We start from the raw sequence: 19140 nt of genomic DNA, 5'->3' as shown, positions 1-19140 counted from the left end.
TGCTTTGTCAAACCAAGATTAATTTTTTTTTATTTCTTTACTTCTTTTTTCTAAAAACCTACTTAAAATGTATATATATATATATATATAATCCTAGACAATATTGCATGTCACACTTACCTGCTATATTACAGCTCTGTGCATATTCTGCTGTTTTTATTTCGTTGTTGTTGTTGATGAACATGGTTTTAGCGTAACTTCAGTGAGTTATTGCGATATATTTGTTGACTTCGTCGTCGTCCCCTGCGATTGATTCGACGATAACCACCACGTCCTCCTCCTTGCACTATGTTGACTATGTGTTGAACGTATCTCCAATTGCGTGCGCTGTCATCGAAAGACATAGCGACTCGAGCCTATCCTCGTACTCGGGTTCCATGATATGTTGAATATGGCCTATAGGTCGAGCTGTTCCGAACACTGGAAGCGTAGTCGTTCCCCGAGCGGTGGGTCCCCCAAGGCCAGTTCCAGCGCCCGTAGCAGGCGGACCCAGAAGACCTCCAGTGCCACAGGCTATCGGGCCCTCTTTTCCGGCCCATGGGAGCGTGAACGGTCGACGCCGTATTCCGAATCGGGTCATCTGCTGTTTCCACGTATAGAGGCGTCGCTTCAACGTCTGACAAAACTGTTCATGGCAGAGGCACCTATCAAGCACTTGAACGTAAGCTGGTACCAAACCGCCATGGTCGAGCATTGGCGAGACCAATAGCGTTGAGCAAAGTCTTCCCAGAAGGCGGGTCATTTCTGAGGGGATATCGTCAATGCCAGGAGGTGACGTCTGCGCAGAAATTGGCAACGAAGCTCCGCTGGTTACTCGACCGACTCCGGTACCTGCACGGCCTTCTGCAGGCGCATTAACTCCATTGCCATCAGCCTGTCCCCCTGGTACCAGGTAGCCTTTGATAGGTGTGATAAGCATGGCCCGCACCTCGTCGAGCACCTGCTTTAGATCAGCATCGCCACGTTCCACGTCCTTTTGCAATGCCTGCAGCCTCGCCTGCCTTTGGGTCAATTTGCTAATGTTCAACATTAGCTTGTTCCGCGCACCCTGCGTCACCCCTTGCGCCTCAAGCTGGTCATCCGTCAGGCCCAGCATCTGTTCATAGGTCATGCTCATTAAAAGACTGGCGTACTTGTGTAATCGCAGCGTCTTCAGCCAAGCCATCACGTCCCTCATGGCAGGGTCATGGGCAGACGGTCCGTTCAGCGGCGCCATACCGCCGTGCGTACTGCCATTTCCATTATTGCTGTTAGCATTACTAATATTATTATTATTATTGTTGTTGCTGCTACTGCTATTGTTGTTGTTGTTTAGGTGGATATTATTATTCAGATGATGATGATGATGGTTCACGTGGGTAACGTTGTGGTGAGGGTACCCGTGCTGTTGTCGCAGGTTAGTATTATTGCTATTATTGCCACCGTCAATGTTATTATTGTTGTTGTTAAGATTATTCACGTTGTCGCTGCTGTTATTGTTGCTATTGTTGTTCATGGTTTCAAGCGATCCTAGCGGAGCAGCCAGACAGTTCTCAAGGTGTGGTAACCACTGGCCAAGCAGCTTGCGTTCGTCACCACCTAACGCTGGATGGATAAGCGCGTAGCTTAAAAGTTGTCGTGCTTGCTCTACAGCTCGACCTGAATCTACGGCAGAAGCCAGCGCCCTGGGGAGCTGTTCAAGGTAAACCCGTTTCGCGGCTTCGTTGCCTGGTCTCAACAGTGGTAGGTGTGGGACAAGCTGTTCTGCGCCCTCCAGTTGGCGAACGAACGCAGGGTCGTTTGCATTCTGCTCCGTGATTCGGGTCTCCTTCGACGATTGTAAGCCCTGTTGGGAGAGGCATAGGCCAAGAAAGCGGCCTTGAACAGGACCAAGCTTTTTCAGCAATGAGTATAATGCGACAGTCTGCTCGCACGGGTTCCATTCATCGAACCAACTACTAACAGTGGCCACCTGCTCACGAAAGGATCCTCCAACAACCTGATTGCTACCTGATGACTTCATGGTTGTCGCTGTGGTAATTAGTTGCGACAGCGGCTAAAAGCAAGTGTCTTCGTGGCAAAAAGATGTAGTCGTAGATGGCTGGATGAATAACTGCAACAATGGCCTGCAATAACGGCCTGTTGTGCTTTTCGTTGGTATAGGTAGGACGGCGAATATCGGCTGTTTATGATAATGATCATGTATGAAAATCTTTCTCATATACTTTGTACATTAGTTGTTGTTATGTGTGTCCCGCACAGACTATGTACAAAGGGTGATGATTACTCTCAGCAAGTGCAGAATCCAAGGAATTCCTATTCAGCGTGACCGCAGCATTTATGGTTTTGGTTGAGGTCTCCAGTTGTCCTGTTTCGATGTTGGGAACTTTGTCGAGTTCGATTAGGTCGTACTATGACAGTTTTTATATAAGTATGTGTTGTTACAGTCTTCAGACTGACTTTTTAGCTTATGTATGTGTCTTCATTTAGGTAAACGGTTATTTAACTTAGGGATCTAGCACTTGATGCAATCGGGGACCATTTTTGGGTAGAGGTTATAGGCTACATCAGTTAATCGGATAGGGACAGATTTAGTTCATATATCCGATCTAACGTTTCCTTTGTAGCTTCGATTTGATTAAGATAGGGCTTCGTGAGCTTGAGCCAGATGTTTTCGTAATTTTTTTTTGTTGTTTAATTGGAGAGTGTCACGATCAAACACACTGGATACAGAACACAGAACAGTGACAACGAACGGGGCTATATACACCCACCAGTGATCACAAGAGATTAGGGTCGCATTCACGCATTACTTGATACACTTAATACAAATTTGACGGAACGTAAACAACAAAGAACAAATCAACAGTGTTTTTGGCTTTTCTCCTGAAGCTTCGTTTCAAGAAGTGATGAGATTTAGACTGTCGGGAACTCAGCAAATAACCTCGCAGTTAGTTTGACTTTTCGGACTACTATTGGGAAACGCGATTGTTATTTATAAACAGTCTCGGAGTTCGGCAGAAACAAACTCAAGTTGAATCTTACACTGACTGAAAATAACTACTTCAAAGAAATATCCATTCTAGAGCCGTTAAGCTAACTAGCGACAGTAGCGGCGTATGGATCATGTTGAATAGCATCACCTTAATCGATGAAGAAACAAACTAACGAGATGGAAACATCCAGTTGATGGGACTACAATCAGAGGAAAGACGATGACGTTTGAAATGAGATATAACGAAATATCTCGATAATCACAAAACAACCAACTTCTAGCGCAATATATGATTTAGTACTACCTCTACCGTACACACATTACGATTGCTATGATAGAAGAACGAGTTTAAATTCAGCGCACTTGTCGACATTCACATAAACTTCACGCGATACGTATACCAATGAATAGTGACACTCCGTGAGTCTCTTCGGTCTGCTGGTTGCCACTAGCCTACTTGAACCTCGTGTTAATTCTCAATCTTCGACGTCCGAGCTCTTTGGGGAAAATCAAAAGCAATGTAACAACAAAATGGGCCAGAAACAACGACACAACAGAAACGACAGGAAGTCGTGTACGCAACGAACGGACAACTAAGCAGAACTTTCTTTCACACGCTAGCACACCCTCTGTATCGACCTCGACTATGATAGCACCTGCACCCCTGACGTCGCAACTGTTACAAGTATCCACGCTTCAAAACTAACACACCTGTAATAATAGGTTTGCAGAGCGCCCTTGCTGGACTCTGGCAGTCTCTATTCTCTTCGTCTCTTACTTGATCATCCTTTTTCATTCACCCATTGCGTTAAAGCTAGCTATGCAATTTTACTTGTGGTTGCCATTGCCAGGTAATAGTTGTAGTAGCAGTTGTTATTGTTGTTGTCGTTGTCGTTGTTGGAAAACAACGTTTGGTGTTGTCACAAAGAAGACGGGACGACAACGGCACAACACCAGACAACAGCCTAGGCAACATGAGCCGTTAGAGGCGCATGCGGCACATATGCAAAGAAAACAAAAATCTTAAGCTACTCGTGTTCGTTAGAATCATCACGGAATTGAGAACGACAGGTTTAATAGATGCTGACTGAGGATCAACAACACAGATGAAGTACAAAACTCCTGACTACAGACAAGCCACAAGCAATCATCGATTACGATGGCGGCCAATAGTGACGATGACAAAAAGAACAGTTAGAAAATATAGACCTATTACCGAATAACGAATGTGGAGTCCACGATTACAATGCGACCCAAACACAATCGACAACAAGGGTTTACAGGACCAGGAAGAACCACCACAACCAAGACATCTCACCACCACAAACTACCACGGACACCACCCGACACAATCTGACGAAAGACGAGGCACAACTGATCCAACGGACGGACGAAACGGACGCACGACACACCATAGCACAGGAAACAGTGAACGGCTACTGCAAAAAGATGAAACCCCGCCGGCGGTCGGAACCTTCCCACGAAAGAAAGAGCCCGGAGGGGGCGGGTGGGAGAGGAGTGGGGGTCGCTCGTGATAGTCGGCCCCAAGCCACTAGGGGCGAATTACGAAGTTTAGATGGAGTGGCGGTGGTAAGCGAACGTTTGCCCCTATCGCCGCCGGCGTCACCGTAGCACTGGCAAAGGCAACAGTCTGTTAACGGTGACAACAAATAGACGGACAGATATATAGACACCCGACTGGGGTTAGATACCACTCTGATCCTCGCCCGAGAGTCGCGCCCCCTCTTCCGCGAGCGCAAGGGAGCGCCGGAAATTGTGGCGCCGGTTGCAGCTATTGTGGCTGGTGTGACTCTTGCCTGCGCGCGGTTGCGCTCAGAAGAGAACTAACGATCAGCGACACTTCTAGTGTATCGGTGGAACGGGCCTTTGATTGGGTTCTACAGATCCCGATGCCAGTCGCGGGTCCAGCACTAGCACGGATTGCGAAAGCAGGCGGCTTGGTTAACGATTTGCCTTGGTTGTTTTCTTTCGTTTGTGCGTTGGTTTGCCTTGAACGCCTGCTTCTCCGCATTCGTAGCGCCACTGGTTTGTGTTAGCCAGGCTGAGACTCCAAAGCCGCTGAGAGGATCAGTGATACCTCGAGCTTTCGTTGGTGCTGTAGTTGTTTTGCCGGCTGATATTGGTACTCCTGTGCTTGGTAGCGTTGCGGTCCTTGAAGACGGTAGTTAGTTAGACCCTGGAACGAAACAGTAACGTAACCGCTTTTACTATAAGCACTGCTGCTGCTAATGGAGCTGATGTTGGGGACGAGTTTGTCCACAGAGGTGATGTCCGTTGTGGCGACGCTATTGTTGGCAATCGCAGTAGTCGTCGTTGTAACGCTTAAGACTGTGTGTATATAGCTAATGATGGTCCTCGTAGACGTTTTTATCAACGTTATCGTAGTTAGGGCGAGCTCTCTGCCCCACCGTTCAATAACACTGCAGATGCTTTTACTGCTGGTATTTTCTTCGTTTTCGTTTTTCTTCTTCTGGTACCATTCGAAACTGTAAGCACTTGTTTTACTACCTCGTCTGATTGGAGCAGCAACACTATTAGTTTTCCAAGAATTACCTGTAGCAGACCAGCTGCTAGAGCTAAGATTGCGCTTGGCAACGTAGACGTGGAAAATGACAACGATTTGGGATCGGACGACAACCGCCCGTAGGATTTCGGTCGCGCCGACAACGAGCATCCAGATCAGTATTCCGACCAGAACAAATGCTAGTCAAAGACACAGTAGTAAGGCTGGTAGAAGCTATTGCTGGAAGATAAGTTAGCGGGGTTAGAAAACGACGAAGGGTTTACAAGGCTGTCGTGGGCGTCTGTAGTTAAAGCTGTTGATGTTGGCGCCGGTGGTATTGCTACTACTAGAGACTGTTGTTCCATGGTAGTTGCAGGTGGGCTGATTTCCTCTCGCTGATTAGAGCTGTTAGCTGACGGTGAAAGAAACACTCATGTGAATGCCTATCCGTCTCGTTTCGGCAATATTTGCCTTCTATCTATCTCTAGAGTCGCGAGAAGAAAGTTAACAAATGCTGTAGGGCGACAACAACAATAACAACAACAACAACAACGACACACAACATTTGAAAAAATCGAGAACGCGAACAGGTCGCTTAGGGTGAACGCGCCGATCTGAAGTACAAAAATGACGACAGGCTACGCCGGTAAAGCCGCTAGCTGCAATAGGAACCGCTAAGTCAACTGTTGCGAGCACCTTTCTAGGCTTTACTCCAAAAGCCAATGAGTCATTCATTCGATCGAACAACGAAGAATAGACCCAAACAAAAACAGATTCGAACGCAAATCAGCCACGTTCTGTACAGTATCGCACTGACACGTCTTCACTTTCGCCTTGATTATTCTATAATGAAGAATGATGACGTGCTTCTCACAACACGAACTTGATCCAAGTTACTTTTTGCACCGTTACGGAAAAACAAAAGTCTGACACCAGACAATAACTCCGGAGCTTACTGTTGTCGTTCACCATCGCACACATACCCACAAATGCACATACACGGCGAAACATTCATTCCATCTGCACAGTAATATAGTAACTAAACACACGACAAGGATGATTCCGTAGCCGATACGTCGTTTCTAAGCGCTCGCAACACGTCGAATTGTCGACAATCGTCACCATCAGCTGCTGTTATTGTTGAGTCGACAGCTGTCTCCTACCGTCCTATCTCGTTTCGTATCGTCCCGTTTTGCCCCGCTTAACAACCGTTCCGCAGTTTAGCAGATCTGCGTGAGTGTGAATGTTCTAGACTCTAACACTCTAGTAGTAGTTGCTTGCTTCCCCGGTGTCACCGCAACAAAACCGATAAATAGACGTGATTTGCACTCTTGTAGCACCGTCTCGAGCACAATGCAGTAACCGCTCTGCGGACTCGATACGTGAGGACAACGAACAATGACTGCGCACGGGGGAAACTCTTAAGTAATAGCAAAAGAACCCTCTGCTCCGTACACCTCTATCGTTCCCCCATTCACCTTGTAACAGCATAACAACAATAAGCTAACTGTCTTCAGACATAGTACTTTGCTGGTGCTGACAACGACCAAAACAATAACGTCAATCTTTTGTGGGACGACAACAATGAAACGCTAGCGATTGGCTTGTTCGCTTTTATGCTGCCGGAGACAAACAGTTTCAGTATATCGAGAAGGAAACCGGTAGGAGCAGCACGCAACATCCGAGCTGATCCAGAACAGCGGCGTTCAGCCGATCAATTCGACCGTACCAACAGTAAAGTAACGGATCGCAGCGGCAGTAGCAGTAGCAGCAGCAGCACCACTGCCACCACCACCAGCGTGCATTTCGAACGTAAGTTTGTACGTCGCACACGAGACCGTTGCTGTACTGATAGGTTTCTTTTAGACCAAGAACAACTCTCTGAGCAGTGAACTACTAGCTTAGCTAGATCACGACCAGCTAGCAATCATCGAGCACCGGCCACGGATGGCACCACTAGTGCCTCTGCAATCACTCTCCACAGCGAACGCCACTGTGGCCCGCAGCGGGAGTGTATCGGCTTGTCTGTGTAGCTGTTTATATCGGTCTGTTGGGCGCAAGTTATCTCTTACGGAAAGCTGCGATCACTCCGCTATGGGCACGATGGCTGATGATGATGTTCATCTACTGCTGCGGCTGATGTTGCTACTGCTGATGCTGTTGCAGCCTCTCTGATCCTCCACTGTGCGCGGCCATCTTAAATTCCGCACTCACGACGATGAAGACGACTACGACGACGACGACGACGACGACGACGACAACAGCGGCGGCTGCTGCCTGCCGCTGCGGCCGTTGGCAAGGGGAGCGGTAGAAGCAAAGCCAGCGCGAAAGGTCTCGGTGCTCTCAGTACGTACTGGATACTCTACCTGAGGGCTGCTCGTACCACTTCGATAACGCAGTTACTAGTCTGTATCAGAAGCAAAAAAAGAGAGAGCTAGCTAGTGAATAACTAGGAGTCACGAACAGTTTCTCCAGTGGAGCTTCGCTCACAGGCGCGTGCGACGGGGCAGCAGTGGTGGATAGCGACGATAGCATTAATAGAGAAACTCTGCGTATTGGCCAAAGAAGCCAGGTCAGCCGTGTCAAACGTTAATGGCCTATCGTAAGATTGATGCTCGCCTAGGTTACTCGTTACTGTGCCGTAAATAGATACAGTGAAATGAAACTGTCAAGGCTAAGGGCCCCGAAATCATCGCGGAGTAAGCCACTATAAATGAGTATCAAAGCCGCGGCTGCGGCGGACCATAGCAGACACCACGCAGAATATGCTGAAAGCAGATGGTGAGTTTGCCGTCTGTAGAGAGAAGCGGAGAGGAAAACATGAAGAACGAGTGCAGGAACTCAACTGTAAACAAGTACTAAGATCTATCTACTAAATAACACATTGTACTTGGATCATATCCAACTTGTAAAGTCTAAAACAGCAGAAGGATTTTGATTGGCCACATTAAATCGCGGACACTTCGCACCGCTCCGACCGTATGGGGATAGAAACACTGTGGCGCAGTTAGTGACGATCATAGCAAGGATTCCGGCGCAACATCACTTAACGCCGTCGTCTGCTTTGAGTTGGCCCGCGAAGAGCGGTCTGAACGGACAAGTTTCGCGCGCGCGGCATCCAACGAAAGTGAATTGACGGAGCTTAGCCACTTGAGAATGTGGACTGCAAATGTGTAATAAACAAACAGAGATTATTTGTAGCAACGTATAAAAAAATAATGAAATGTATAACAAACATTTATTTGGCTATGTTAGTTCACTAAGATGTAATAGGTGCTCTAAGATAAGCGCTCGATTGTGAGTTTACTACCGATTAATATAACTTATAAAACGTACATGTATAGCAAAAACATTGAAATACAATCGAATAATAATTATTTTCCTTGAGAAAAACGTCGATCCATGCATCTCAAGTTGACAATAACTTTCCCGAAATGTGCGTTCTCGTATTTTATATTTTTGTTAAGCAACAGCACGCCATGATACAGTAACTTGGACAGCTGAGTCGCTTAGTGAATAAATCAGGGGTCATTGCTTTAAGCCTTATCATTATCGTCTATGTTAAATGCGTGATAACGTTAAGAAAGTACATTCCAATGAAAGTTCCTGCACAGATATGGAAAAAATATTTCGTAATTTGCACACAAAACTGCTTTGTTTCCTCGTTAGTTCTTAGCAGCAAGCCAATAGTAAAACGTAGTAATGTATGGAAGACTGAAAAAATATGGGATGATATATTGCTTACGTTTTATGCTCTATGTGTCGATATCGATGTTGATATCGTTAGGGGCTAAGGTATGAAGCTATTTTAGTTACATCGAACTTAATATCAATGTGTATTACCTTTTTGGTTTACGTTTTTGTTGGTTGCGGACATAATGAACAAGTTTTTCTTGGTAAAGTATGTTAGATTAAGTTAAAATGCTTTGTGATGGTAAATGAGGTATATAGAATCATATTTTGACTAGCAGTCTCATAAAATCATCTACAAACAGCTTATTTGTAACACAAAAGCATAAAAATAATACTTGTTCTCTTTATGAAGTAATTATATTAACTTATTGGCGATTTCTATTTTCGCGCAGAAAGCTCTTCGGTGGCTATCACAAAAACGCATATATACAGCCAGTAAAGTTGGATGATACGGCGTTCCCAATACGGGCTTATTATTATTTTTACTCTGAAGATAATTACAAACCACGTTAGTGAATCTACAGCTGAGTAGGGTAGCGTGCCTGTGCGAATAACCGTAGAGACAATCACGAAGTTCTGAAAATTTACTTAATCGATGGCTGATGCTCGATTTTGTGTGCTCGTGACCAATGTTTTATTTTTTAGTTAATAAAACATAACATAAAAAAAATAAAAACATTCTAACCACCGCGGCTGCGCTTATCTTACCGCTAACCGTATTTTTCCGATTTTAATGAGACGATACTTCGCCTAACGATCTCCAAAGAATCAAGGAGATGCAGATGCATCAACGCTAAGTCAGAAAAATTTTCTTTTCCCCGTGATAGCTTGATGGATAACGTGTTTGCTTGCTAATCTTAAGGACACGTGGTGGTCTATATTCGAGGTTTGTTTTGTGCTAGCAGGAGCCAGCCGTCTCTCTTATGGAATGGGTAACCGCAATACCGTGCGTAAAGCTCAAAACATAAAGAGACAAGGTTTCTTAGAACCAAAAATGAAATCTCAAATCAAACTCAAAAATTTACTTTTTTTCATTAATTCTTAAAAAAATTAGTCATATCCACCCAATTTGCAGTGCAGAAATACTTGAGGACTCCTTTGCTACAGTTATGTGGCTCCTAAATAACGATTCTGGAAATGTTCTTGTATTTGATAATATATGGCACACATGCACATATAGGTCATCATTAAAACTGTATGCCAATTGCCTGTGGTCCTATCTAACAATTCAATCTATATTAACCAGGTATATCGAAATGGATGTACATCACAGTCATTCTTTGCTACCATAAAATCCAGTCTAATTAAATAGATCGAGTCAAAATATGTCATCCGTCTCATTACGTATATATCCTACAAAAGCCAGCCCAGCGAGGTTCATCAAGCGCTAATTCTTTGATACGTTAGGCTGGTTCAAGCATCAGATTAGCATATATAAATAATTCGATTGGACAAAGAGGAAGGAAAAACGAACGCGAAAACGTCTCTTGACCTAGTAGTCGATCCCAGGACAGGACGACCTACGTATGGGCGGGCTGACCATTTACTTATTGCTTCACATAAGTTCATGTTACCTCTCTGGCACATCCTCACATACCGTCACAGCATAATGCTGCTAAACATCAGCCATTAGATGTGACATAATTCCTTCATAGCTAAATAGCGGTTTGCCTTCATGCCGTTGTGAACGGTAATGAACATCGTGCCGCCAAGCGCGGTAGCAAAATACGCTGTCTACCTACTCCTGCTTTACTAATTGCGTTTTGTCCGCGCGAATAATCGCCGCCGCTGCGGAGACCAACGCCAAAAACGACGTCATCGCCGTCCTGAAAAAAATAGGCCTTTCTACCTTTTTCATTGTTGTTGTCATCGTTTCCCTTTGCTGTAAGTGCTATCGTTTCTGGCTGAGAAGGCGTACAGGGATCCCGGGTAGGTAGTATAAATAGAATGAAATCGTTGTCCTAAGTGGAAGAGTGTGTGACTCACGTGGGCGAATGTTTTTGTAGCGGTAGTCGTAGTCGTACGGCAGGGTTTATTCATTCCATTCTACCCATTGGGGGTTCAGATATTGCTTGCAAGTGCTCCACACTCTGCTCTAGACCCCATAGCACCTATTTAGCACATGCTGTTACCGGTTGTAATCTTAGCGTGAATTATGGTACTATTAGTCAGAAAGCATCATTCAGCGATTTGATAGCCTTCCATATTATGGCACCGTTATTATCTAGTAGCTAGCTAATGTGCGCTGAACAAACGCTACAGGCTGGAGCAAGGTGCGCTACGTTTTTCAGGGCAGAATGCATTTCACAAGGGGGTTGCCACTTACATCAGCATGGCCATCAGTGACATCACAAGCTTCGGCGTGATCTGTAATACCATGTCTTCCAAAGGTGTCGAATTTTAAGTGTGGGCATAATCGTGTCAACGCATTGTAACTTATTAACTTTTTTGCCTTAAACTAAGAAACAGCGAGGGTAACGTAAGGCCGCCAAGCGAAACACAGGACAAACCACAGTAGACTCACGCAACGACAGATCAATACCGCGCTGTGTCATCCGTTGTCAAGGCTGCAAATTTACCCAGCAATTTTCCGGAGACGAAACTAACAAATCTTCATAGCTCGGCGTGACTGATCGCCGGTTAAACTATTGATGCTATTGCGACTGCTACTGGCCCATCTTGGGTACGTTGGATTGTGGAGACGTCACAGGGATGTTGCGCAGTATCTCAGCAGACGGTTACATCCACATGACACAAGAAGCACGCGCGTGGGGCACGGCTTCTGTAACTGTAACCTACAACTCTTCATAGATCTGGGTCGTAGTACTGCGATATCTATTAGGCCAGCTGCCACCATTTAGGCTGGAACAGGTGACACTAAATTTGTAACGCTGAACCTGTTGTTTTTTTCGATAAAATCATTTCCAGTGGTAGGTTACCGCAGAGTTATTGCTCACCCAGCGTAAACATTGACAGAGGTTACCTAGCACTTCTGCATCGTTTATGAATCATCACAGGGGCCGAAAGTCTTGTAGAGTCCATAGTGCAAGTTGCGAAAGCTTTATTTACAATAATTTACACGTATAATATTACAATATACAATACGGCAACCGGTATGTTAAATAAGGACGTGATTATTGTTGTCTGGGAACAGTATTCGAGGCTGAAAGAGAGGTCCATGAACGCTTGATCGCACTTGGGTCATTTTTCTATTTGACCGTCATTGCCTGTTCGCAATCAAAACTATGTGCGTCTGGATAGAAATCTTTTTTCTCTACATACCAAGGCTCATAGACACTTACATAGTTGATTTCACCATTTCGTCAGGTGGTTGTCGTTGACGCCGCATCTTTTACATCTCATACATTCGACAATGATGCATGTAGCAAGAGACATAAATAGCTGAGAACGGGTTAATACAAGAGCAGCATGGCCACTAGCCAAACGCACGTACGCGTCGTTCAGGTGGCAAGCTACAAATGTAACGACGCTTCACACACAAAACCGGATGGGACCAGCCGGTAAAAAGACCTGGTGACAGGGTGGCAAGACCACAATTGCTGAGTACTAATCATGAAAGGCGTTTCGACCTTTCGACAGTTGTAACATGTCGCCCGATGATTACTGCCACTGTCGCATTTGCTAGCAGTTGCGTTGGCGTTGTTGTCGTTCCCAGGTTACTAGAAAGCGAAAGCCCGTATAGTGTATTGAACATGTTATGACGAATCTCGGCGTTACCTCTGTTATTGCTGGCAGTGAAGGCGGCCGAGTTGGTTTGGAAGGTGGAAGCCCGAAGGCCATAGACAACACAATTGTCAACGCATAGCCTTAGAGCTGGGCTATTGATGCACAGAGGCATTGACTCTCTGTTATCTAGCGAAAGTTCATCTTCATTGCACGACTTTTAATGTTCACGTAATTATATACTCGCTTTTAGCATAAATATTATGTATTCGTTAAGCGGGTAGTCGGTGGCGTCGAGACCTTTGTGACTGTTCAAATTGTAGCAAATCTAGTTGGATATATTTCCACGGCCTGAGCATACATTTTGGGACTGCTATACTCCTTGCGTATACGATGGTTGATTTGCCGCGTCAAGCAGATTTTCATCGTACTAACATACGGCAGCAATGTACTCCTTGTGACACTTTCCCTGATTGTCCCTCAAGGAAGCAGAATGGTTCTCCTCAGTACGAAGCGATAGCCAGAGTTGTTTTGTATTATCATTATCGAACAAGCTAGTGCGTTAGGACCGCATCCCTCCTGAAGTATCTCCAGCATCAGGATATGTGTTGTTCAATAAAGTCTTCTATAACTGCAATCACAAAGCTTGGCGATTCGGTCTCAGTTTTCTAATAAAACTTTTAGGTTCCCAGACTGCGAGAGAAAGGGGGGTCCACTTCTCTAAGGCCCGCCATTGACAAACATTGGCTAACGTGTCGTTTCTGGATAGCTTACAGTGGTCCTACGCCGCCTCGTACCTTAAACAACGTCAATGCGTCCCGTCTGCAACGCAAAGCCTACTAATAATGGTTGGCTGCAACAGTAATGGCAAAGCTGATGATGACGACGACCCGGTCGAACCTCCATGACGCTGTGTAGGTCCTAGTCGACTCGAAAGACGTTAAACGCCATAGAAGAGCCAAATTGCTATGGTTTAGGTAATGTACAGCAGTGATGAGAAGTGGCCTATTACCAATCGTTTGTTTGCGATAGTCGTAACTTCAACAGCGGCTAGTAGAAGTTGATCCTGTATGTCGTCTTTTCTGTCGCCAGATTGGATTTAGCTAGAATCACTGCCTCACATGCACGCCTTGACTACGCTGAATTAGTATTCGCTAGCTGGTGTAACCAAGGCGCGAGCTCCGTACTGCCATTAAGAATATATTTAAAAGTGGGGTGGGTGATTTTATACTAAAGGCCGATTTCAACGACTGTCTAAGAAGACAAGAAGCAAATAACCTATTGTGTTTAGCACAAAAGAAAACATTGTGATACACGGATGATGACAAGGTTATCATCCTTGTCAGTTCAAATTGCAGCCATTGCTCCCAGTAACTGGCACCGAAGCTGAACCGATTTCAGTTCATCTGACAGAATATCTACAACCGATGGTGGCGCCGATGCTATGGAGCTCCAAAGCGTTGCGTTATCCCGATAGATGGGGTGTTTAAAGTTGTTCCGAGTTTTTCTCCGCTATTAAGTGGCAGTTCAGTGGTAGACGTAATGGTTGACTGCAACAAACTCGTCTAGCCTTGTTTATCTAATATACTATTGTACCGGCTGGATGTGTTATGTCAGTATCGGATAGGATGGGGTCGTTATTGTGTTACGGTAAGTAACAGTAAAGCCGTATAGATTCGATATCGGCGTAGAATTTGATTGGTGGCATTAAAAACATAAAAAATAGCCTATAGGGACACTCTTTTAGGTAAACATTAACTAAAACCAAAACGGAGTGGAAAGAAATAATCGAAAGTTAAATATAAATAAAACATCCAACGTAAATGGTTTTTGTTATCGTCTTTGTATTGGGAGATCTATTCACTGTTGGACTTTTTATTCGGCATCTGTTGATCCGCCAAGCAGACACGATCTAACATTTCCTTTAAAATTATATGGCTTAAGCTTTACGTCAGCTATTGCGTCAGTACAGCAGCGCGTTATATGGCTGGCTCCCCTCGAATGCGTATTACAACTTAAAATACCTACTGTTCTATGGTTTGCAGAAAGACGTATATATAACTTGACGATCTTCAGCAGGGGTCGCCACGGTCGTCGCTTCCCTGTATAGTATAGCAATTGGGTTTGCAATCAACCTAAAAGTTAATCAAAACCATGCCATCTTGTGGAGAAGAAAAGAATCGAGCGAGTGGAGTAGTGGGCAAAATAAATTTGTGAGTCGGAGGCTATGTCGGTGTCCACTATACTCAGATTATTAAAAACCTGTAGAAAAGAATGGCCACCGAGAAATAGTCTCCGAACATCAGACTGTTGAATCAATGGTGAGAATGTGAGATAGCTCGATTGACGCTCGAATCGCCGTTTCGATCAATCAGTAAATAGATGATTACTCATTACGAAGTATATCAGATTTAAATTTAGATCTGTCTTTGGCGGGATAGAGGTATGGTTCAACCTAAGACCAATGACTTTCATAATAAATTCAAATTTTTTCAGATGAAAATGTCTCCATAATTATGATTATTACTATTATTATTCGTGGCCGGCGACTAAATTTTTAGTGGGAGAGTAATAACATATAGGGCAATGGCGATAAATGAACTCTGCACAATCTGATGTCCACAGAGTCTTAGCACATCTTAGCAATGTCCCGCCTGACGTTTTTCGATGCTGTTATATTACAGAAAATTGATTCCAAAGACCTGTTATTTGTAAGAATTTGGAAACCTTACCTTCGATTTTACAGTTTGTCAGTACAAAGACGATGCTGGGCCCCTATACTTATACAGTATATTTGGCGAATTTGCTTACTTTAGCTTTTGATTATTTTCTGTATGTGTTACCTTGGTTTCAGTCAGCCACGTGCACTGCTATCTCCTCATTTGATAACTGTATGGCGTGACTATCCGGTCTGACTAACAGAGCGGGTATAGCTCGATGGGTCTGTAGCAACTAAACACTCCTAGTTCACAAAATCGCTAGAAAATGAGGCAATTTTGTTTCATAAAATTACGCAGCCGACATTTTCAGACGCTAAGATCCCGTCAGATTTTCTAAATACTCTTTCGTGAAATTTTTTTTTTTTTTTTTTTTCGAAAATCTTTTTGCACGAAAAATATTTTCGAAGTCAATCACCGTATTAAGAACTTGATTATCTAACTCTCATTGATGTATTCACTATCAGCATATCCTAATGTATTATTGTTATTATTCATCCTCAATACAAGCACGGCAGGTCATTTGTTTGTTGTTTTTACATAAATTGAGAGTATGATAAAAATTAGTGGAAAGCCGCCCACCCCATTTTAAAATATATTCTCAGCAGCAGTACTAAGCTCGTACGTTATACAAGCCAGATAACAAAATTAATTCGGCATTGTTGTAATATTTACAAATTTACCACCTGACGTGCAGGTATAATTATATTTGCGAAATCAAACGCTTCCAAAGTTCCCGCCTGTTGCTATCGGCGCTGTGGAAATGAACGTAGCCAATGAAAGATTGGCTATAGGCCAGTTTTCACCTCTGCTCTACCTTGCGTTGACCGCGGCGATCTGGCTCTTCTATGGCGCCTTTCTGCTGGTGACTCGAAGTCGGATAGATTTTCGGGGTAGTGGTGGGTCTACACGACGTCATGGAAGATTGATAGGATCATCATCATCGTCATTATTGTCACGGCCATTACTCGTATGCTTAACGTTGCAGACAGCTCTGCTTGGAGGCTTCGCGATGTCAAGGCTACAAGGCAGCGCAGGACCGCAGGAAGCCGACAGTGAACCGAATGGCATCGTTAGAGGTGGGTTTTGCCTCCTAGTTATTTGGCCTAAAGGCTTTTGTTTAAAATCTAAATGGACTCGAGAGCCTTACGAACCCTCTTTGGCCAAAAAAAATATCTGGACAATACATGCCTTGATAGTCTGCGAAGATTTTGTCCGGCATCAATCAAACACACAAGAAATAGAAAGAGCTAGTAAAGCGCAACTAGAAGAGATCTGGCCACATCGGGGTAGGAATAAGCCTTTTTTTGATTTTCTTAAGGAAAAGTGGAAGAAACACGGTCGGCGATGCTTTGCCCTTAACCCGAAAATTAACATGATGCAGGCATACTTTGATATGACGCTCGCACTGTACCGTCGATTTGAATTGTATAATACCTTAAAGCAGGCCGGTATAGAGCCATCAAATACACGTTCGTACACATTACAGGAGTTCAACGATGCTTTGCCCAACCACGGCAGATTCGAGATGAAATGCTTTAATCCGCGGCACTCGCGGGCGTCGGTACTATACGAAATTCAAATTTGCCTCGACAGGGATTATAAACCAATAGACTGCCTATTCGAACGCGGCGCGTCAAATGAATGTAGGGAAAAAATATTTTATATAGGGAGCATGAACTTTAAGCACAAGAACTACCTTCTATGACCCTACCAAGAGCGGCCTGCCACGCAGTAGATCGAAGCGGGAAAGTGGAATCTGACAGACCACATAAATGCCGAGAGCAAACATTGATGACATAAGGTTCGAATGCTCGCGAGCTGTTCATCCTACCTATAGTCATAGGCTAAAACGAAGCACGTTGATTGTGGCTAATACGTGATTTTACACAAACATGTTGGTATAGATCAGCTGTTACTTGTGCAAAATATACTTACTGAATTTTTTTAAGTTTTCCCAATGTATGCAACCTCAGGAAAGCTAGTTCGGTCATTTTTTGACTATTTAATAACTAGCTTGATAACTGTATAATAACGGCCGTGCCATAATCACGGAACTTATGATTCTCGTTCATGTACGCCCAATTTTGAACCTGGTTGTCACTTCGTGTCCCGATGGGGAGGGCGGTCAGCCGTCTGAAGCAATGCTTTAATAACCCAGCCATCAACCCGGCGCAGATGTTCCTCACGACAGCGATCGTATTGTACAATAACTTTAAGCTGTGCGACAAGTGAAGGCAACAAATGTACAACCGTGAGGTAGACGAGCGTACAGCCGTGGCCAGACTAGGCAACATTCGACCTGCCGTGTCGATTCTAGTCGGAATTCGCGTTTACTTCAACAACACAAACTACCCGCCAGTGGATTATTGAATCGAAATCGTCAAAGTAAGTGACTTCGAAAAGCGAGTGTATTACTTGTAAGACACTGGCTTCCTATGCCCGGCATTCCTTTGATGGCCTTATTAATGAGTGGGCGGTTGTGAAGAGAAAATCAACGCAGATTAATACCTGAGAGTGGAATCGCATAATCTAGCGTCATAATAACCGTGTAATAAGCGTATTGCAGAAATACATCTAAGGAATCGACGAATAAATCCAGCAGCGACCATAGTCGTGCGAACGCGCTACCTGGTTATTAATCCTCTGAGGTGTTTTGATTGTGATCCGGTATGTCCATGCGGCACCACATATGCTTTAACTCATCGCGACTTATCCGGCAGGCACTGTGTTGAGTTTTCCTATTAGTTACATCTTCTTCGAGCGGGAACAATGTAAATCCAACAGCAAACGATGAAAACAGTTAATCTGAGTCTTCGTGATCGTGTAATGATGACCTATTTGTTTACTCGATTGCTCGATTTGCTTTTGGTTCGAAACTGGCCGTAAGCACATCATGTTACAGGTTGCTTTATAAATTAGAATGCTGCCACCAGATGCTTGGTGTGCTTAACGAGAATATTACGGAAATAACATTATATGTGAAACGTGACACATAATTCAGCCTGAGTTATCGTCTTATCAGTTCTGATAGCAAATATAGATATACGAGTTATGCTGTTGTAACTAGCGGGAGAAAGACATCAAGAGCTAGACTAAATGGGCACCGTAACACATTCGCTGATAAGTATGTAGGGGAAAATTACATACGGATAGCTTCTCCAGCATTTTATTTATGTATCTTTCACTTTTGGGTTAACGTTCGAACCACGTGCCTATTCAGGTATTGTACTTTGTGGTTACAAGTGCTACCATTGTTTTTTTCTTAATCTAGCTTCGTACTCGTTATTCAGCGGGTATGGATTAAAACAAAACGCACATAACTCGATATGAGGCTTATCTTCATTTGCCTTTTCTTCACTTTTTACAGACCTTTTCCTTCGTATTTTTAATACGGGTGTTTCACATACTACACAGAGCTAGAAACTCTCCCTTTTGAAAGCAGCTCGTTCTATTATAGAAGTGGTTATTTTACGTATCGCACGATATTACTTTAGCATTTACTCCTGCTTGGATGGTGCCTGCTTCTGTATGTTGTAGCATTAGAG

The 19140-nt window shown here is 44.2% G+C and overlaps 2 protein-coding genes across 6 annotated transcripts in view; one reads left to right on the top strand and one right to left on the bottom strand.

The window, feature by feature from the left end:
* LOC111248636 (protein Smaug homolog 1-like) overlaps positions 1-8607 on the bottom strand; it is a 32257-nt gene extending 23650 nt beyond the window's left edge. For both annotated transcript variants that reach the window (XM_022801309.2, XM_086988390.1), the window contains exon 1: positions 121-8607. In XM_022801309.2, the coding sequence (XP_022657044.1) occupies positions 296-2002 (1707 nt within the window). In that variant the 5' untranslated portion in view covers positions 2003-8607 and the 3' untranslated portion in view covers positions 121-295. The remainder of the gene's footprint in view (positions 1-120) is intronic.
* A 3895-nt stretch (positions 8608-12502) lies between these two features.
* Positions 12503-17212, top strand: LOC111248701 (uncharacterized). 4 transcript variants are annotated; one of them, XR_015327329.1, is made up of 3 exons: positions 12503-13106; positions 13645-14525; positions 14921-17117. XR_015327329.1 is itself a non-coding variant. In XM_086988391.1 (3 exons), the coding sequence occupies exons 2-3, from the start codon at positions 16356-16358 to the stop codon at positions 17132-17134; spliced, it is 369 nt and encodes a 122-aa protein (XP_086844517.1). In that variant the 5' UTR covers positions 12527-14525; positions 14921-16355; the 3' UTR covers positions 17135-17212. The 4 variants fall into 4 exon arrangements, 1 of the variants encoding a protein (XP_086844517.1); XM_086988391.1 differs by having other exon boundaries at positions 12527-14525; positions 14921-16671; positions 17082-17212; XR_015327330.1 differs by having other exon boundaries at positions 12503-13789.
* The last annotated feature ends 1928 nt before the right edge of the window (positions 17213-19140 follow it).

The sequence above is a fragment of the Varroa destructor genome, unplaced genomic scaffold (assembly GCF_002443255.2).
Source record: "Varroa destructor unplaced genomic scaffold, Vdes_3.0 BEIS01000004.1, whole genome shotgun sequence".
Taxonomy (NCBI): Eukaryota; Metazoa; Arthropoda; class Arachnida; order Mesostigmata; family Varroidae; genus Varroa; species Varroa destructor.
The sequence above is the reverse complement of the archived record's forward strand: the minus strand, read 5'-3'. Positions and strand labels throughout refer to the sequence as shown.

Bases quoted from the DNA above. Each gene is read 5' to 3' on its own strand.
- LOC111248701 (XM_086988391.1), top strand. From the start codon at position 16,356: ATGAACGTAGCCAATGAAAGATTGGCTATAGGCCAGTTTTCACCTCTG. The intron at 16,672-17,081 runs GTGGGTTTTGCC...TACACATTACAG, and splicing joins ACCGAATGGCATCGTTAGAG to GAGTTCAACGATGCTTTGCC.